Genomic DNA, 22035 nt, shown 5'->3' with positions numbered 1-22035 from the left:
GCGTTGGTTTGTGTGCATTTTACAAAAGAATTATGAGATTGTGATGGATATTCAATTTATCTAGTGCACTAGAAATGTGTGACTAAAATGCCGAGTCAAATCAAGAGGAGGACTGCGCTGTCCTTGAGTAGCAAAGATGCTTGTCTTTATTAATCACTACCATCAGTGGGTCTGTTAATGCAACTCCTGCAAAAAAAACCCTCTCCTTGTACAGTCGATGTAAAAGGTTGAAGTGAGGCTCAATGTGAGACTGCAAATGAGGACAAGCGAGGCCAAGACAGCCCTGGGCCTGGCGTTACACATTCACAGGGTGACATGGCACACTATGACTCTCCCTTTGCCGTAGGGTGGGAACACGAAAGGCAGAGTGGGAGGAGGGAGGGGGTTGGTGGGGGTGGAGATGGTGTGTGTGAAGAGGAAAGACAGCTCACTCCAAATGGGGAAAAAAAGGCAATTAGTAACCAAGTCCCTAGTGCAGCCCAGTTTGCCACGGGGCAGAATACCTCTGTGATTAGATTTCTTCTGACGATTTCCCCAAATCTTGGTGCACAATGCTGTCCACCAGCAACAGGCATGAGAACAATGAAGGGGGTCTTCCGGCCAGCTCTCATCATCCATCAACTCTGTTGACTAATTTCAAGCCCTTTTAATTAGAACCAGCCCAGACACAGCACACTATGCAGGGCACCCAGTGATGAAAGAGGGATGAAAGAAGTGTGAAATCAAGAAAAATTGACAGCAAAGCATGCGTGACCTCTGACATGTTATCTTCCAAAACTTCTATCTCTATTTCTTCCCTCTCTTTCTTGTTGTTGCCCTCTGCCTTTATCCACCACTGACAATTCCCAATCTCCCTCTCTGTCCCTCTCATCCCCTCCCCAACAAGTGCTTTATTCATGGATAGTATCAAACGGCTCAAACTGCCTCCTAATGAGCTGTTACTATAGAAACAGCTCCTGTTAACATTACTGCCACGCAGCAACCCACCTACATCCTCTTACAAAGTCCCATAAGCTACATTTTTTGTATGTTTTATCATTCCACCTGTGGTTAGCCCTTTATGAACGCCTTAACAAATTAGTGTGTGACTTGATGTTCTGAAAATTGCAAGCCAGCGCTGGCATGGTTATGGTTAAACTGTAAGCTATGTGCACACCACAGGCCTGGGAAAATCACTGGAATAGGATTGCTGTGATGGAGGTTCTGTCAGATAAAGGGCTTTTGGATAAAATGCACATCTGGCTTTGATGGTAAAGGTCATCGGCTCCTACAGATAACTTTTCGAAATGTAGAACTTGGCCTTCGTAACAGTAATGAACATGGTTTATTTCTGTAACTGGGTATGTTCATTTCACCACTGAAATATCAACTTGTTTCCTGAGTAAAACAGGTACCAGGGAAGGTAATGCGAATGAGTTAGAAGTCCCTGTCACTTTTCAAAATCATTATTTATCTCTCTGAAATTGTCCTCTTACTAACTGTCAAATTTCAGATGATAGAAGCTATGAGTTGATGAAAATATTGATAGATTTATTTGGATTGGCTTTTGCACTTGTAACCTCACCCAACAGTAATGTCACAATGTTAAATGTACTGACAGAACCTTGAGTACACTTTACCAAGGTGAAGTGAAACCACACTGAGGGGTTTTACATCTACTATTTAATCTATACTACAGTTAAAGTTAATATTTTCCTCAATTAATAAAAGAGAGGGCAGTAAAGGAAAGTGTTCTTTTCAGTAGAAATGCAAATATTCTACCAAATAAACAAAGGTTCTTCAATGTGTTTTGGGCCAGGGGCCCTTTGGCCGAAAACAGATGCATGTCAAATTAGGCAGATGGAGATTGTCAGGCAGAGGGCCAAATCAACTTATATATTGACCTGTATTTGCTTTTCAGGTAGGTAAGGGAGGATGCTTCACTCTCATAGGGATATGTAATTGCAAAGGGTAAAATGTGTTGGATTCATGTAATTGTGTATTTTCAGACACTTTGGGGTTTTTTTAAAGAAAAAAAACCCAATAACGTAGTGGCCCTGTAATATAGTCATTTTTTTAAAATGATTTTATTTTTTTGCTTGAACTGCTATGATTGTGGAAACCATGATAACCAATCTCAATATAATGTATAATATGCTTATTTGATATAAAATGTATATTGCAGAGAATTGCAGCATTTTTTTGTGTATTCCCTACTTTTGTAATCAAACCTAAGTCCATGATACCCCATCCAGTGACCAGTGTCATGTTGGGGCATCTCAGAACTCAGATTAAAAAATAAATGTATTTTTATTAATAATAAATAATCTATGTTTCACGCCAGTTGTGTATCTCTGTCAGCCCCTGATCATTCAGGGTCCTCGTCCTTCAGCTGAACCCCTGTATCATAACATGCAGACCCAAAACAAACTATTTGTGTGGTTTAACAGGCTGCAAACAACAGACGATACGCAAACAGAAAATTCTGATTTTCTGCATTTATAAAACATGCAACTTGCAAGAAAACAATATATGTATTTTTTAAAATGTAAACTAAAAATCCCTTTTACACACACACAGACAAGAGACACACACACACTCACACAGAGTCAAACACAGGCCTTGTTACACGATTCTTTGGGTTGATCAATTTGGTGCTGGTTGTTAAGGTTGGTGCCTTTCCTCTCTTGTATTGATTCTATGTCAGCATTTAGCACAAGTAAACAAACTCTCTATTCAGTTAATGGCTGGTTTGAATGTGGTGAGGCTGTTCAAATCATTAAAGTTCCTCAGACTCAGACACGCGATATAGCTTTGGCATTTGCTGCACTTGTCACAATATGGCAATTTAACCACAATAAAGTTTGCCTGCTTCAATTTCATATAATGGACAGAACCTCTACCATCCTGAAGTTTCTACTTCCATCATAAAAGCCAGCCAGTGATTTTCCAACTTATGTGTGTAGATTGTTACATAGATTGTATGAACCATGCAGAGTAAATCACATGTATACATGCTGTATAATTTATGAGATATATTGGTTTTGAACTGCCTGTGGGAGGAATGAAAGTGTTGCCACATTTTTTTTATTGCCTACAGTGTATACCTACATAGTTTGGACAAAACGTGAAGTCAAGATCAAGGTTCCTACAGGCTTAATGATTTGTGGTGGCAATGTGGTCAATAGGAGGTTGCTCAAGCATGCTAATGTCTCTAGGTCTGTCCTCCTAACGGATGTGAAGGAGCTTTCAGAAGCATATTTGGTGTTAAGTTGTAAGCTCTTAGATCTGCTTAAGGTCATCCAGGCCTCTGCTTCATATGTTTTGTCAATACAGGACAATATACAGTACTCGCACCATATACAGGGCATTTACTATATATCTATAATTATATAGATTTGGAGTACAGTCCGGGTTTTGTGATTCTCAAGTGTAAACTGGCTGCTGTAATTCTGCAATTTCACTTTGTGATTGATGAAGTACTCTATCTTTATATCGATATATCAGTGGAGGAAGAACCAGTGCTTCTTGTATACCAGGGGCTCATTTTCACCTAGATGCTCCCATATTTAAATTTTCTTCTCCTGAGGCTCTTAAAAGCTCAACCAGTGCAGCTGATTCAGTATGTTATTCCTGAATCAATGTTTGTTTTGGAGCAGAGACAACTGGAGGTAGAGGTAGTGGAAACAACCTCCCCACCCACACACATTTATACACACACTCCTCATAAAGGTCGATCACACAAGCTCCAGTGGACATATCCCTGTCTCCCTGAATTCCTCTGTCTCAGGCAGTGACATGTTTATATACCCACTGAGCATAGATCAGGGCAGAGGACAGATAATATGGAGCCACAGTGATGGATGAGTTCCTGTGCTTAGCCAGTCCCCAGCTCAGCTCTGTCACACACACACAACTTGCATTAAGTTTATGCACACAAACCGCCTTATAGGCACACATCTATACACACTCATCGTAGAGACATGGGAAGGTGTCGCTTTACACACATGCACAGGAAGTAAAAGAAAGTGTGCATGATTAAAGATCTCATGCACTAATGCACACGTGAATTGGTGGCCTTAGCACAATCACTGTGCACAGATGAAAAAAAAAGAAAACTAAAGTACCTTTAGCATCAAATCTTTAGTCTATTTGTTTCAATCAAACAGCAGTAGTGTCCACCTGTGGCAATCAACGGCTGTTGTCATGGAAACAAGTGGTACACTTTCTTAGAACATGAAGGAAGGAGGAGAGCGAGTAGGAAGAGAGAACATTAGATAATGAGGAGAGGTGGGCAGACAGTAAAGACCGAGCAACAAAGACAAGGAAAGCAAGAAAGAGAAAGAAAATGTTGAGTTAATGGTTATTGTGGTCTGCGGTTGAAGTTGCTGATCTTGTGATCTTTAGACAATTTGTAGGTTTTTTGTTCGGCATGTTGGAGACTTTCAGTACAGAGCTAGTTGTCTACCATCTGAGGACTAACTGTAGAATGGCAGGCCTTGACACTTCAGCATCTAAAGATCTGAATTTTAGAATTTTTTTAACACAGTGTGCAGGTTATTCTCATTTGCTAATGCCGAGCACCTGCCATGAGGTGAATGCTTGTTTTATCAATTGATAAATCTCTCCACAAATGTGATCCATTCTCCTGAAACATCATAAGTTCGATCTATTTCTCACAAAACATGCAGGGATTGTCTACATAAGTCAAACCCTGAAAGTGTCAATCAAACTGACCACTAAAGGGGCACCACAAATGCAAAACAATTGGGCGTGGCATAACACAAATCAGACTATAAATCATTATTGTTTTTCCAATCATTACAAAACTTGCAGGGTGTGTTAATTTCTAATGCTGAACCACATTTGTAAAATTATTTTAAAATCAGTCACTACTAGTTCCAAACAAGTAATGGCCTTTGCAAAATTTGGGCACAAATCAATAAGGGTTTATTTGAACAGTTCAAAGAAGAAAATATATTTCAAGTTCTCATCACACAGGTGTCGCATTTTATTCTTAGCAGCAGTAATGGAATCGGAGTGTAAAATCAGCCGCAGCATCACCTATCACTGCAGAGATAAAATAAACTTAGCACAATTAAACTGCAACTTTTTAGTATGTTTTTAGTGTCCTTAATGAACACTGTATCTGTTTGAAAGCTCTATCTTACAAACCAGAGAGGAAATATTAAGCCCGAAACAATGAAACGAATCTGCTGACCTATTAAACAATATACTCCTTTACTATGTCTGTATGATGTATGGAAAATATGCAATAACACTGTTAAATATTGTGATAACAATAGTACTTGAGATAAATACATACGTTGATATTAATGTGTGTGCAGTTCTGCTTTCAGTAAATGCTAAAAAACAATAAATTGCTCATTGATTTTAAAAAATGAAAAGGAAATTATTTCCACTATTCTTTTATTGAGCAAACTGAACATTAAACTAAACACAAAAAGACACCAATTAAAAAAAGTTTCATTTTCGACTGATACTCTCTTTTAACTACCTTAAACAATCACTGAGTGCAATATCACAGTATTTCACAATTTGTGCACAATATGTTGTTTTTTAATCACAATAAAAAAACAATATATTGTGCAGCCTGATTTTTTGCCAGCCACTCTCGACTTTTGTCTCTGTCAGTAACCTTTTTTATCCCGTGATCTGATTCATCAGCAGTAGGGATGTTGAAGGGATGTTATCCGATCCTGTGAAGTTGACCCAACCCCGAGCAGGTCAGTTGTAAAATTATCCAAATGATTTATCCCAGTAAAAAGTGAACCAACTTCATAGTACTAAAAAGCCTAAGTAAACACGGAAGTTACCTCACTAACCCCAAATCCAGCTTTATAGTACAGGTCTCTGTTGGTATCTGGTCATGCATTTAGTTTTGATGTTGTGAGACCAAACTGTGTGAGATCTGTTCCTAAACTCCTTTTGGGGATGAGATTTATTGATTGTGCTGCTCAAACCATTGATAAATCACATTTTATGACAGCATCTTCATTCCAGGCATGTTCAGTCACACTGGATCAAACACAGATCTCATTGTGAACATTTTTCACAGGATCGATTTAATGGAAAGTTGTTCCAAAGAAAATTGTTCATCAGTCTCCTCAAAAACCCTGGCAAACTGTCTGCACAGCTTCATACCAACAGAGGTAGGTGAGAGAATGTGTTTTGTTGTGATTAACAGGGTGAGAATGAAATGCCCACACAATGCAAAATGGGATCCCGTACGGCTGTCAAATCATTTCTGACCAAATAGATGGTATTATGTTGACACAACTGTATTAGCCCACATTAGCGTCAGTGACTTTAATGTCAGATCTCTGGCTGGATGGATGTGGTGTCACATTTTGGCACAACCATTTCAATCTGCAGTCAGCCAGTCAGGATTTGTCACTGGGATATTTAATAAGACCTAAAGAGGTGGTGTTTTATAAAGAAAATAATTAAAATTGTTTTCAGGGTACACTATGCATCCAGTTTGTTTACATTACATGAATGCATGTGTGATATTGAATGTTTATGTGTGTGTGCATGTGCTTTATGTCTCCTTAGGCGGAAGCTAAGTAGGCCACTTTATTGCAGCACAAAAGGGGAAACATACAGTAAGTAAACAGCGCTGCATTGCCATGTATAAGTCATTTTGCTTTTCTCCAACAAGAGAAAACGGGGAGCGAGAGAGTGTAAGACACAGTAAGAGAGAAAGAGAGAACAAGCATCCTGGCTGCCTGACCTGACTCAGTTATGTAAACAAAATAAGTGTAGTGAAAGCAGCAGCAGCAGCAAACAACAGGGAACATTGCCTAATGAGCAATGGCATGCACAGATAGAGAGCAGCAGTGTGTGTGTGTGTGTGTGTATGTGTGTGTGTGTGTATTCTAAATGACCTGCATGCTTGTTCCACATTTGTTTTTTAATTGGACAGATTTCTCAGCGAGCTTGCCAAATTAAAAAGGCAACCATGACACGTGCGACACTTATCTGTCCCGCCCTGCACCCTCCTCCTCCCGTCCTGCTGTCCTGTCCTGTTCTCATTGCCTCTTTTTCTCAGTCAACGTCTCTCGTCTGTTTTCCCTCCTCACTATCTGGTGTCTCTCCGATGGCCTCTTTACATTGCTGACCTCAATAGAAATGGCAGTATGAGGCAGGAATATGCTGCCAGAAACAATATACCTCGGCCGATAAAAAGCATCTGTTCTGCACTGATAAAATGTGGGATTTGTTACAGACGCAGCCTCAATGGGTTCCAGCAAGGGGTTGCTTTTATATGTTGTTTGGGACATCAGATAAACTAGGTTTTTGGTTATGGGTGGCTAAGCCGTCAAATTTGAATATGCACTCATTAATTTAGTTGTTTTATCTTGCTTTTAATCTTAGTTTGCTGCTTGCTGTACTGTACAGTCTGTGCTTTGATGGCCATTTTTTCTGAAGTACTTCGCAAACTTCTGTTTCTAGGAGTTTGGATCAACTCCAGTGGGGGCAAAGGGCCCAAAGACAAACAACTTGCTTACAAAATGTGAAAATATTATTAAGAGTCATATCCTTGTAAAAGGTTAGAAGTAAACCATTTTGCATTTTAAAAGGGTGACAGGGGCCTCAGAGAGCTTCTACTATTTGTCTTATATAAAGTTTAGTCTTTCCACAGATTTGTTTAGCCAACTATTATTTAGTTGTGGCACAAATCACTAAAAAAATGAATTAAAAAAATTAAAAGACAAAAATCTTCATTCTTTTTTGAGGGCCTCCTCCCCATTGGGGCTCTTAACAACGTCCAAAAGACAAAGTGCTGAAAGAACGTAAATACAGAGCTGCACAATGAAAGTGAATCTGAGGCTTGCTTTTTCTTTAATATGGTTAGCGAGCGTGTTTACAAACAGTAACCAACAATCCTGAAAATCTTTAAGGATACTCATGTGCATACAGTATTTCAGTTGAGGGCCTTTTTTGAATGTATGCGGGAGAAATATTTTCACTTTTGCAAACAAGAAGCCTAAAGATGCCTTTTTTGAAAGCATCATCCACATAATAAAAACAGTTTTTCTACTTATAAATGCTTGAATAGGCCGAGTCAGAATTTTAACGAGGTCAGAAGACGAGTCATAAAGGGACTATTTAAGCCTCTGAGTTGTCTAGCTTGTCAGCGGAGCACAGAATTGGAAATGGCATCAGCACCATAAAGCCCCTCTTACAAAGACCTTCTATATTCCATTTGTTGCTCCAGTTGTCTATTTCCTGCTTCATCCTCGTCATTCTGTTCTTCACCATTACAGCCATGCTCATAACTGCACAGAGTGCTGTCAATGCAAGTAACAACCCGAGCAGTTCTTTCAAAACGCAACAGGGCACACACATATACGGAACAATCACTCACTAGAACCCCCACCAAGCACTCACACTTATTCCCAAAAACAGCGAGACATTTCTGAGCCAAACAACCATTCACTCATCCATTCACTTAGGAGAACATAAGTACTAAAAGCCAAAAAATTCTTTCTCAAGGACATTTCACTTTGGATTAAATTCAGCAGTATTTCTTCTTCTGTGCCTCTGCTGTGTTGCCACAGGACACACTGTACCAAAGTACAGTCTGGGGGTTCATGCCAGAGGCTGTAAAACTGGAAGGAACCTTGCCGGCAATTCATGAGCAAACCCATGAAGGTAGAACAGATAGATATGAACGTGTACTGCATACTCTGTATGTAAGAGTGTGAATGTGAAATGTTTGATCACCCTTGCCTCAGCTTCTATGTATGTATCTCTTCTTCTGCTGTAAATACTTCTGCCCAGTCTTCTGTCTTTCAACATAAGCCTGTATGTTGCTGTAGGTATTTCATCCGCTCCCCTGCAGGATTCCCATACTGTACTGATAATGTGGATGGTCAGGTATATACATACACATCATATACAGTATAATGCTGATCATCATGAGCTCTTTGTTTCACGTGTATGAGAGTGCAAAGAAATCTGACAGATACTGGAGACACTGGACTCTGTCAACAGCTGCTAGTATTGGATCAATTTGACCTAACAGCAAATAAGATGACATTCACTAATAGCAGTGGACAAAATCTTTCTGTAGTGTCACATAATTTTTGTGCAGCCTAAAAGGCCAGGCCTGAGACTAACGGCACCTCGGCATCCTGGGGACAACAGAAAAGGTTTTTGGGATAAGGAGAGGTCTTCCCCGTGAAAGCTTTAGGACCAAAGGAAGCAGTAAACTCACTTTGGACACGTCACAGGATGCACCCTACTGTTTCCCTGACAATGCTACATTCAACTTATCTGTTACATTAGCTTTAAGCAACAGGTGGCCAGAACTAGCTGCTGCAGTTATGATGCATTCAAGCTCTATACAGTAAAATTGAATATTGGGTGAAGACAAATTAAAATGGTGTCATGATGTGCTCAACGTAATCTTGTAAAATGTAGTTTTTGGTGATAAACTTGACTAAATACAGTTGTTTAAAAGAAAAAAATGTTGATGTTTTCGCAGCGAGATAAAGAAGATATTACTTACTATATTAAGCTACTTTAGGATATTAGAAAGAGAGTCATGATATACATACAAAAAAGCTTTTCAAGAGCATTTTTTAAAAAAAAATTTTCATGTAAAAGATTATTTCAAAGGTTGTTTTCATAAATGCATATGATTGTATTTGTGCCCATTTAAAGGTAGTGTAATGAAAGCCTGAATTACGTTAAAACAGTTAGGTTATTGTGCAGATTTCTTTGTTTCCTTGGCACAAAGAGGGAATAAAAAACAACAAAAATAAAATAAATAACAATAAAAAACAAAATATCTGCAGTAGCTATTGGCCAAACTGTTATTTAAACATTGCATCAGTATCAGGATTTCAACATCGGTGTATCCCTAGTTCGAAGTACATTTGAACTTTGAATAAAACATTTAATATTTTACTTTGCGTTGATCTGAATACTGGTATGTATTATATGAAATAAATTCAAGTTCACTATGTTTCAGACTTCAGAGAAGTCAGTATATTACATGATTGTTTTCTTGCATAACTCCCTTTGAGCTACACACGGGTGGGTGTGCAACATTTACATTTTCAGGGGATTAAGGCAGGATCAGCCACTATGTTGTGTAAGGAACATGCATATATATGTAGCCACCATCATGGACTACTCCTTTATATTTAAGCTTGCTGCAATGCAGCTTCCCTGTACAGACAAACACACAACTGAAATCATGAGTTTGTAGTCTATGTATCTGTATGTTAGTGACCTCTGCCATGAAAAGGTAAATGCAGGCACACTGGTCCAATTCATTTACAAGATGAATTATATCCTCCTCTATTATGCAGGCTTTCATGCACCCCTCACTGCATTTCAGATAATATTTTATTTTTATTAGAACATTTTGGTCAGTAGTGAAAGTTGAAGTAAGTTATTTTTGACCACCAAGGGGCAGAAAAACCCCTGAACAAGCCCTCAGCCCTGGGATACTGTTGGCTTACCTTTTACCAAATATTTTCACATCAGGAAGCACAGACCAATGCAAGCATCCAGTCAGAGTCAGATTACTGTAAGTCTAGTACTCACTGAAGCTTTAGCTCTGGTTTTCCTGAGAAACATATCTGGGTCTTCAGCTGCTACATGATAGACTTTCTTCACAACTCACTGGTTTAACACAGCTTTTTCACACTGGGCGAGAAATGTGTACTTGAATTGTCTGAGCTCTGTCTGGTGATGGCTGCTTTCAGAGGGTGATGGTGAGAGCCATAAGACGAGACCTGTCACAATTATTACACAATAGCATGATTGTGACTATCTGAGCTGACTCCGATCATTTTTAATAATCGTTAGATTAGATTTCACAATGAAGGAAATGTAAGGCTAATAATATATATGTGGAAACAAACAGAATGTGAATTAGGTTCATTTGCATCAGCTGAATTAATAAAGTGTCTACCTAAAAAAGGATCCAATGTCAGGAAAAGGACACGGAGTCAAAAAGCTGATGGGCAGGTTCCTCTATTTCAGCTCATACTGTATGGAAATCTATGTGTTGCTTATTAAATCATTGAAGCAAGTTGCTCATTTCAAGTAATAACAGAAATAGAAATGGCTCTCTTGACATATGGTAAAATTCATTCACATAAAAATGACTAACCAACAGCTCAGATCATTAATGGTTCTCATGTGCACTCTCAATGAAGGGAACTGCATGCATGTAACTGGTACAAGTCCACAGCTGTGGATGCTTAAAGTATGTCTGAGTCTCACACACACTCATGCCAGCTGGATGCCATCTCTGTGGGCTGGACATGAGAGGTGCTTTTGGGCGCAGGGTAGATCCCGTCAAGTCTGCATGTGTGTGTGTGTGTGTGTGTGTGTGTTTTATTGGAGATGAGTCACAATATTAAATAGCCTCCTTAGTACATAAATGTCATTTGTTAACTTTTATTTAGTGAGTTGCTGTGATTTTTGTATAATGCTGTGTAATGTTCATAAGATACCGTTCAAAGTTCCACATATTTTAGTAGCATTTAAAATGTGATTTAGTTATTGAAAAATTTGAATAACAAGCTCAGAGAGCTCTAATAATATATACAATATTTTTTGGACCGTGTTTAACCTTATAGATTTAATTGTATTCAATTTTGACTGTTTTCTGAGTGTTTTCATCAATCATATTTTTGGGGGGCTTTTTGCCTTTACTCTAGGACAGCTTGAGGATTATAGGAAAGGGGGCAGAGAGAGAGGTCACTCCCTCTGAGAGTTTTCTTCTGTCAGACTAATAGACTAGCTTAAGTTTAAACTTCCATTTAAAAATCAAGGAGAGGTGTCATCAGGAACACCCCTACTAATGGACCATTAAAGATTTGTCAAAAAGTTGCAGCCAGTCTGGAACTGACTGCAACTTTTTGATCACCACTCAACAAGTTGGACAAGTCAGCTGTTCCCCTCATGACCTACTCAACCTACAATCTGGAAATGAAAAGCCATTGGACTTACCTCCATGAACGTAGTTGTGCAGTGTGCAGTCAGAAGGGCCCACTAAATGGATCAGACTGGACTGGCTAAAGCCAACTGTGTGTTGTTCTGCAATGCAAACACACAAGCACACACACCAAGAGAAACATGTAAAATAGCAGCAAAAGCTTACTAGTGTGAATTTTGTCCAAGCAAACAACACAGACATAAATTGTATGGATCTGTATGCTGTCATGGTACTGACATGCAGCCCGCCGAACTGGTTAGCGTACCTTTTGGTGGATCCTCTGTGGTTTGAGTGAGCATGACAGAATTGTAGAATAAGTTATCAATCTTACCATAAAAATGACTGAATACATTTACATAGCAAATATATACCTTTGATCAACTTAACAGTTTGCAACAGTGCACCACAGCTAATTACTGAAAGCACATGAGGGGTTCTTTACTGACTTTATAGACAGATGACATAATTTTTCTCAGTATCTATCAATAACATGTCACTCTGAATAACTTTTTCACAGCTTAAGACAGGAAAATCGAATTTCGATAGTCCAAACCAACCACTAAGACATATTAAAGAATTATTGGCGCCAGCTAAAATAACATTTTTTACACTGACAAAATATTTCCTTTGGGCTTCATGCTGCAAGTTTATTATCACAGCACTGATAGAAATATTGACACAGAACATGGTGTCTTGTATTCTTTGTATCTGAATGTTCTCCGTTTACCCCGCTTAAATTCCTGCACATTGACTGTGCAGCAAAAATGTTTATTAATTCAGGCTCAAAAAGGTCTGTGCTGTGCTGGTCGAACCAAAATGACACTACTAAGGATAACATTAGCATCAATCAGAACAGACGAGTGTTTCAGCTGATATTTGCAATTTATCTTTCAAATGACATGGGAGCTAGAGCTGCAACAATTAGTCAATTAATCAATCTTGATCAATTATGATATTTTTGACTGATTTGGAACTATTAATTGGACAAAAGAAGCTATTTGAAGATGTCAGTTTGGGCTCTGGGAAATTTTGATGAGCATTTTTATATTTTGTTTACATTTTATAGATCAAATGATTAAATGACTAATAGTGAAAATAATCAGGAGATTGATCAATAATGAAAATGACTGTCAGTTGCAGCCCTAGTGGGAAACACAAACATTACATACACCTCAAATTTTCTGTTGCATTTCTGTTGCATTTTAACTTAATGTTAGGATTTGATTTGAGGGGATTAGTTTAGGATGGTACCTAAGTTAGGTGGAGGTGGCACCACCTCTTCAATCCTCGCTTTGGTCTCCAGTCTCTCCATCTTCTGAGCCTCGTAGCGCTTTCTGCCCTGCTCCTCTTGTTCTTCACTAGTATACTACAGACAGAGCAAATAAGCAGTATGATTAAAGTTTATCAAATTGGATTAAAGAAACAAAAGAAATGGACTTCACTGTTGAGAGAGCGAGAGAGTCAGATAAGAGAGCTAACAGGTAAAATGCCTTAGTCGAAAAAACTTTAGTCGATGAAGGTCAGAACAACCAAATTTCCATGTACCTTGAGGGGTGGCACATCCATGACCTTGTCGACATTCTGCAGAGAGCAGGGGACGTACCACAGCGCTGCCTTGTTGGCCAGCTTCTTGGCACCTGCAGTCACAGAGAAAAGGTTGAATTTTAGTACAGAGGAGAATGTCAGAAAGGATTTTTACAGCTTTCTTTCACCAAATTCACTGACACAATTGTCTCTGAGTTTTGTACCAATAAACCAATAAGCAACAAGTTTTGACATGTCTTTTTAACGGAACAACAATGGAGCAGATCATTTTGAAATAGCTGTTGTCAAAACAGACACTTTTATTAACACCCCAATAAAAGCCAATCCAGTTTTTAATAATTCCAGTGGCGCCTCCTAAAGATTAACCCTTCTTCTGCAGACAAAGGAGCAGAAAACAAATGCTGACTCTTTTCAAAGACAATCATTCATGCCTATTCAGAACACAAACTCACATTCATTAAATGCAGTCTCTCAGTTAGTTCAATGTTTGCCATAATCCCTACATCCTGAACTGCATTTTAATGTTGTGATTATAAAATGGATGAAATACAATGACAACTCACTCTTTAATTCTCTGCATAAATATTCTTCTTTGAGAGCAGACAAATAATGTGTCAAAACATAAAGAAGCACATCGTTTTTGTTGGCGAGGTGTTTTCTTCTGTGAGCATAGAAACGGTCTTCATGGATAACTTCTTTGAAGATGTAAGTGAAACTAAAATCAGGTGTCAAATGAAAATTCACATCTATCTTTGAGTCTCAAAAAACGGATTTTACTCAAATTTCATTCAGACTGACAAATGTGTTGGATAAAACTGTTAAAATCTGAACTGGCATCTGTAATGGCATTATGGACGTTCATACTAGCTGTGAACAGCACTTCAGGATGCAAAGTTGCTAAGTTTATCTCTCTTTTTGCTGGTACTTTGCACTTCTGTAGCATATCCTATCAAATGATTATGCTGTAGTTTAACCCTTTGAAACCTGGATTTCGATTTCATGTTCTTGTGCTGGGTTCGGACCCCTTTCACAAGTATTTAACCTTTAAAACCTGAGCAAATTTGGTTTGAATTCTTTTGGAAAAACGTGAAAAAATGCAATGAGCAACTTGCCAGGAAATGTCCTGCAAATTAAAAGATGATTTTTTAGAAAATTATTTTTAAAAGCTAGGGAAAAGGGCTAGGGGAAAAGATATTTATAATAATTATAATTACATATCTAAAACTATATTACAAAATTATCATAATTTTTAAAACAAGTTTTATGAGTCACCTTTTTTTACCTTTCATTTTTTCTTTCTTTCTTTCTTAACTTATTTTCTTGTATTTTTCTTTTTTTTTCTTTTTACAATTCCTTCTTTTGTTTCTCATTGCCTCCTTCCCATGTTTTGAAAGAGATCAAGCCAATCTGCTCAGGTTTCAAAGGGTTAGCACACACACATTGCCTCTCCATTTTATCAGCTGGAATACAGCTGGACACCAAACAAATTCACCTTCAGTGACACAAACCTAGCTGTGTAAACTTCTTGGCTTAACAGGCTTTGAAAGTGAGCCAGAACAACATGTATGCTTCTCCCTGTGAAAAGACACGACACAATCTGATATTTCCATATGCCTCCATATACATATACTCCATATACAGTGCATGCAACATTTTGGTGGTTGGAGGCATTAGCTATGCCTTCCCGCATAAAGTTAAGACCCAGAAGATCAGAAGGCAAAACTCGTGGAAATCACATCTCATAGCAATCAGGCGGAGAGGTTGCCATAGCGATATCTGTTCTATTCCACTTACACTTTTTCCTCTTAATTCGCTAACAGAGAGAGAGGGGCTATTTTGAGGTTGTGTTGTTATGGCACATAAGAGAGGTACACAGATTAAAGACAGCACGGGGCCAGCAGGTCAGAGTGAAATTGCACATCAGTGTGGCTGCAGCATCTGATCAATTCACTGGGTTGATGCGTCTCATTCAGATTTAAATTTATTTATCTAGTGCCATGATTTTTTTTTCTATTGTTACATTTTTTTTCTTTATTTGATAAAATCATATTGAAAATAAAAAACTGTGACATTACTGTAATCACTGGTAGACCACACAGAGACTTAAGAGAAGGAAATGTTAAGTTAAGAAAAGAGAGTGGGAGCAGAAGCTTATGGCAGGCTACTCTTGGGGAATAACATTTGCATTTTACACCCGAGTTAAAACCGTGCAGACAGCCAGGCCGCGTTGCCATGCCAACCGCGCTTCTCTCCTCCTTCTCTCATTGGCTCCCGCTCCTGCCAACAACCAGGAAGTTGCCCATAGGAGAAAGGCATATTTACATATCCTTGACTCGACCAAGACTGAGTGACTCCAGTCTATTATTAGCTCCTGCTGGACCTTTTGAGTGAACTGTATTTAGGATGGAGGGAGGAAGGGGAGGAGTGAGAGAGGGATGGAGGGACAGAACAGAGGGTGAAGCACTGGAATGAACCAGCCAAACCATTCCCAGTCTGACTGACGACCTTTTTGACCATAATGTAACGAGGGAACGGGCTTTGAATTTCAAATCCTCCTGCCGTACATGAAGACAATGTCAATGATTGACAGACATGAAGACAATGTCAGTGTTTGCCAATACCATTGCCTGGACTGCCCTTTCACAATATGTCTACCACCAAGTAGTCTGATTCAGTTTAGTTAAGTTTGATAAAAATAAAGGTTATCTTTGTGTGTGCCATCACAGGTATGACCTCATTATGACTGACTATATGCCCGGTCGTTTTTAAACTTATCTTTAAACAGTAATTTAAAACACTGCAACATTAGTAACTAAAGTAGGAATGGGTAGTGGAGACAAAAAATGTAAATTAAAGCTATGCTGACGTGTGTGCGCAGCAGCACTGCAGCAACGTTCTCATGCTGCGTTCAATGTTATCTTTACATTACATCTTTACAATGTTTCTTTAAATTTTAGATTTTAGCAAAAAAGGGAGAAATTTGTTGATATTCTCATAGAAATCTAAAATAGATATTAGATATAATTTTTTTAAGACTTTGTTCTTGTGAAATGTTTTATGTAAGACTGAGTCAACAAAAACAAAATAAACAATGTAAAAACATTAGTATCAGCCAATACGTAATTTTAAACATTAGAATTTCACAACTGTTGCCTCCCAACTTATTAATCCTAATTATGGATGCATTATCATGCATCCTGTTGAGGGAAAAGCTATTTGAGACAGACTGTCGTCATAACATGCACTTTCTTACCACGCATAGAATATTTATCTGAATTCACTTTATCTTGTTTGTTTTGCAAAACGGTTGTAGAAACATTTGATCAGCACTGAAAAAAAGGTTTATTGCATGTGTTGGTTTCTATCATGATTGCAGAGAACTGAATTTAGTCACGAAGGAGACGTTTCAGCTGGCAGGAGGGACAGCTGGCTTACTTAGCTAGCATTAATGAATTAGTGCATAGGAAGGTTTTGGCTGCATCCACCCTGAACACAAATCTGCTCACTCAGATTTCCCCACTCTATGGCACAAAGCTCAATAAACTGGCTGATAGCACAGTGACTTTGTGCGTGGTTTTTCAAGTTCATCTGGTGGCAACTTTGAAGCGATGAATGTAAAAGGGCATTCTGGCAGCTCTGATGACAGCTGAGACAAATGGCACCTGGCAGTGGTGGTAGGTTTTTTAATTGATGGTGTATTGGTGCAGCGGTGCATTGAGTGCATAAATGTCAAAGAAGTCATTGGCCTGTGAGCAGCAGGATATCTGGAGACAGTCCAACTAGCATTACTTGGCTGATTTTACAGGAGAATAATGTCAGCAAACAGAGAGCACTTAAGCAGTTATAAAATATACTGATGTGAGTGTAGCAACAATGGAAACCGCAGCCAAAGAGTCTGGCAGTCTGCTGCAAAAACAAATCAAATGATTCTGATGGTCGGTGTTTACCCTAAAATGTTCAACTTCCAGCTCATTACGGGATAAAATCCATCAAATCTTTTTTTTTTCTAACTACAAAACAAACAGCACAGGTAGCTGTTGTCAAGCATCCTGAGAAACACAGGCAGACTGTGCTTTTTTAACTGTATGATAGGAGGCAGAATGCCAAATACTATGCTCCGTCATATTTAACTATAAATCAGGGCATTTTTGGTTGATGATTAGTGTTCACATGGGTGCTTAAGTGGGAGAAAAGTCCCTCTGCTACTATGCATCATCTAGTCCTCGTTAATCTAAGTTTTAGGCGTCAATCATTTGTTTATACCATTCTTGAAATTCCTAAATGCACATTTCTTTGCTCCTTTCTTCCTCCTCTTTTTCTCTCCACAATCCCTGCCCCTTTTTATCCACCTCACCCTCATCCAATTCTTTCACCTCAAACAGTTTCACTTGATTTATTGCTGTATTTTACTCGTTCAGCCCTCCGCTCTCTGCCACGACTCTTGCCCACCACCCTTCATTCTTCCCCTGAGCAGAAAAAAAACCTTGTTTTCTTTTCTCCTTCCTGAACACCATGTTCCAGGCTCAGAGACAGTGCAGCAAGGATCGTTCTCAATGCTTGATCCCCATGATCAAAACCACAGATTTTCCATTGTGCTGAGCCAAGGCTCCATTACTTTTACAGGCCCTCTGTGGAATGTTACAGACTGATAAGAGTGGATGAAATCATGCCAGGAGTGGAGTTTTGGGATGTAGCATGTTGCCTGAAAGGAATATCCAATACTCATTTTAAGCATTATGATATATTCTCTGTTTTGCATGTTCACATCTAGAGGTAGGGTGTCCTGATTCTTGTTGAGATAAAGGAGTAGGGCTAATGTTAGGGCGAAATGTCCCTCAAAACGGAGGTTTCACTTCGAACACTTTAAACTGAGTGTTACAAGAAATCATCGGCTGCTCGATCAACAAAAGAACCTACAAATCTATTGTCTTTGTTTACAGAGATTTAAAAATTATGATCAGAGTGCTTTACAGAGCAATAATATATAAAAACAAAATATAGGATAGAGACTAAGAATGAAAAAGTAAAGATAAAAGATATAAAAGGTAAAATTAATCACAAAAAGATTTACAATTGAAAAGTAAAAATACAATCACAATTAAAAATAGCAAAGGTGCAGACAGGCGGTGCAAAGATAAAAGATTTAAAATCAAGTTTAAAAATTAATTTGCATTATCATTATTCATTTGAAGTATGCGGTGTAAAAAACGTTTTTGCTTTTTCTTGCTAGACAGTGTTACACAGTTACTGCTGATTTGTGTATGACAGTACTACATTTTGACATATTTCCATTTTGCATGGGGGTAATTGTTCAAGTGCATTTGTCTATTGTGGTAAGTGTATTTTCGCATATATATTGTGGTATGTGTATTGCAATATGTGTAATGTGGTATATGTTGTGATCTATGTATTGCGGTATATGAACTGCAGTATATGTATAGTGGCATATGTATTTTAATTGTGTTTTCCAGGTTTATAGTGTATTATGGTGTTTGAAAGCCATTATTTAATAACACTATAGGACTGGTTGTAAAAGCACTAATATAGGCACAAGAGCTGAAAATTAGTAATAGCTCTGCACTCTTTGTGCAACACATCAGTCTCATACTCTGTATTGGAAATATTTTAAATTGCATTGTCTCTATCAAATAAATAAATTCAAATTCATTCCCCAACTTCTATGGCATATGACCCCTGAAATGTAACTAAAGTCCAGCAGTGAAGTTGCTGCACTTGTCATTGCTCCTCTAATCTCAGTGCTGACCAGCACGGTAGAAGCATGGGTTTGCAACATTAGCCTAAAGAGCACTACTTGGGCCTCATAATGATGCAGTGCTCTTTATGATTTTTTTTACTTGTTTGCTCAATTGACAGCATGAATCTTAAGTTGTGAACAAATTGTGAGCCTCCTGACAACTGCAAAAAAATGCCCAAATCTCCTGCAAAAGAAAGCACTACCGCAGAAGACAGCATTTTCGCAACTTTTCGCAACACTCATTGTGTCTGTTTACATAAAAGCAAAGCATCAAAGACTGATGACAGATGATCTGATATCAGGTTCTTCAGGGGTTGTCCCATTAGATTTTAATCATGACTGCTTATAACTCTGTTCCAAAGAGCAAGGTATTCAAAACCGAGGGGTGGAGCTAAAAATAAGAAATGGGATTGGGCCTGAGTTTTGATTTTTTGTGAGCACCTCTGAACTGAGCAATAGAGACCAACTTTACAAAGAAGTTGTGTCACAGTTGATGTACTACAGTTATTCTACATAATATTCTACATCATTTTCTGTTGTACTCAAATGACCTTTAATCTGTTGCAGTGTTACTGGTCTTGTAACAAACCTCAGTTACATGCCTCAGGAAATTCTTCTGTGCTCCAAAAGTGAAAGCACCCCTCCTTTGTAATCGTTTTTGGGTCTTACACCATTTTTTTCGTTTTACATCTTTTATTCCATTTTAAATTTAGATTTTACAGATTTTACATCTTAGGAATTACACGTCTTATTTCTTCTGCTGTGGGTGTTAATGACTGGACGATTGAATAATACAGGAAAGCATGAATAATTCTGTTCAATGAGCTGCAGAGCTTAATATAAACCTGAAACAATATCTATATATTTTTAATATTGTATGTGTACGTTCACATAATACTCTAACAGTATGTGCAGTTGTGTGACCAACCAGGATCATGACAGGAACTGTCATGCTTATTTTAAGCCTCAACCCACAATGCATTGCTCTCAGCTCTGTCTATGCATGTGTGTGTGTTGAGGGGGTGCAATGTGTGTATGCAAATGTATGCCTGAGTGTACATGCAATATAAGCATTATTACCTCCCCAGGAATTTGTGTGAATGTGTGTTTGTTCCAAGGGTGGCAGTGCACAAACACGTGTATATTATTTATCCATGAATCTTCAGTGCTTTTTCTTTGTGTGGCAATTTCACATCTGCAGATCTAGTACACATGTGTGTGCAAAAGCCTGATCTTGTGTGTGCGTGCATGCCTGTGCATAAGCAGCTCGCTAACATGGATCCACATACATCAATTGGAATCTGTGAGTGTGTGATTGTGACTGTGTGCAGTTTTTCTAGGTATGTATGTGTATTTTCATCGTTCTACATACATGGGTACATGCAAATATGAGTACCAATGTGTGTGGGTCTGTGTGTGAGTGCACGCGTGTGTATGTTAGTGCGCATGTGCAATCCCCCCAGCGGGGACAATCATCACGGCTCGTGCCCACAGTAGGCAGCCTTCCCCTGGGGGGCCGTGACTGAGGCCTGCCTGACAAGATGCTGCCTGACTGACTGTGGAACCTGGGTGCTTTCCTCCATCTGACACACACACACACACACACACACACACACACACACACACACACACACACACACACACGTGAAATCAACATGGATTCACAGATAAAAAGATGCTTGCACTTTCACACAGAGTGTTATCTAGTGCCACAGTATATAAGGAGCATGCGTGTTTATATATACACAGTTGCAAAAATATGCATTGCTACTTGAGCACAGACTCAAATGTACACAAAGGTGCATAAAAATATAAACATAACCATAATAATGCAAGTATACAACCAAGCAGTAGTATTTCTTTGTCTGTGTTCCTGTCCAAATCATTCATCAGTCTTTTGTGCAGGAAAAGATCTAGCCAGGAACGTGTAAAACCCTGCCAGTCCTGCCTCTCTTTTTAAGAGAGGGAAAGTGTGTGTGAGAAGCTGTAGGTGTGTGACTTTTTCTATGCAGAATGTGTCAGCATTTGCATATCTGGCTCCATATGCATGCAGGTCTTCCCTACACAACTACATGTGTGTGTCAGTATGTGTCAGGTACGTGCGTGCGTCTTGTCGCAGCATGTGTGCAGGTACATCCACTTGGCGTCCGTGTCTGACTGGGCCACAGTGTGTGAGGCCTGACGCTAAGCCGACATGACAGAAGCAAATAATGTCTGCTCCCGTTATCTTCTCTTCCCCCTCGGCCCCGCAGGAACCTTTTAAAGGGCCAAACACTGATGAAATCGCACACACATGCATGCATACAGTACAGATGCACCCACTGTGGATATGCATACTGTGCACCATGCAAACACACAGGTGTAAAATGATGCATATAAATGCAACGCGCAAAGAGAAACACATCTAACATAACCTTTCTCACAGTTATTGGAAAAAAATCCTACACAAATCTACCATCTAAAACCTAAACATGTACACAAACATGTGCTCAACCATTTATTTACACAGCGTTGCATAATGTGTACACAAACGGACAATTCTACTGAGGTTTGGATAAAAATAAGGATAAATAAGTTTATATGGATAGCAGCTGTGTCAACTCAAATGCACACACAAATGCATACTCCCATACATATGACCTACTTCCTACAGCTATGACCTAATAGAGCACCAAGCTGCAGCCTCTCCTCTGACTCTCTCTTTAATGTCAGGGCTGCTTATTTTTCTGATTCTAGGCCATAAACTTATCTGCTCACTCTGCATTATACT

At 38.8% G+C, this 22035-nt stretch overlaps 1 protein-coding gene across 2 annotated transcripts in view; it reads right to left on the bottom strand.

Moving 5' to 3' along the window:
- The window catches only part of acot7 (acyl-CoA thioesterase 7), a 75417-nt gene that overhangs the window by 37698 nt on the left and 15684 nt on the right, over positions 1 to 22035 (bottom strand). For both annotated transcript variants that reach the window (XM_042491913.1, XM_042491912.1), the window contains exons 4-6: positions 13511 to 13602; positions 13217 to 13331; positions 11980 to 12066 (exon numbers count right to left, since the gene is read on the bottom strand). In XM_042491913.1, coding sequence (XP_042347847.1) covers positions 11980 to 12066; positions 13217 to 13331; positions 13511 to 13602 — 294 coding nt within the window. The remainder of the gene's footprint in view (positions 1 to 11979; positions 12067 to 13216; positions 13332 to 13510; positions 13603 to 22035) is intronic.

The sequence above is a fragment of the Plectropomus leopardus genome, chromosome 8, assembly GCF_008729295.1.
Source record: "Plectropomus leopardus isolate mb chromosome 8, YSFRI_Pleo_2.0, whole genome shotgun sequence".
Taxonomy (NCBI): domain Eukaryota; kingdom Metazoa; phylum Chordata; class Actinopteri; order Perciformes; family Serranidae; genus Plectropomus; species Plectropomus leopardus.
Note: the sequence above shows the minus strand (reverse complement) of the source record. Positions and strands in the feature narration are given on the sequence as shown.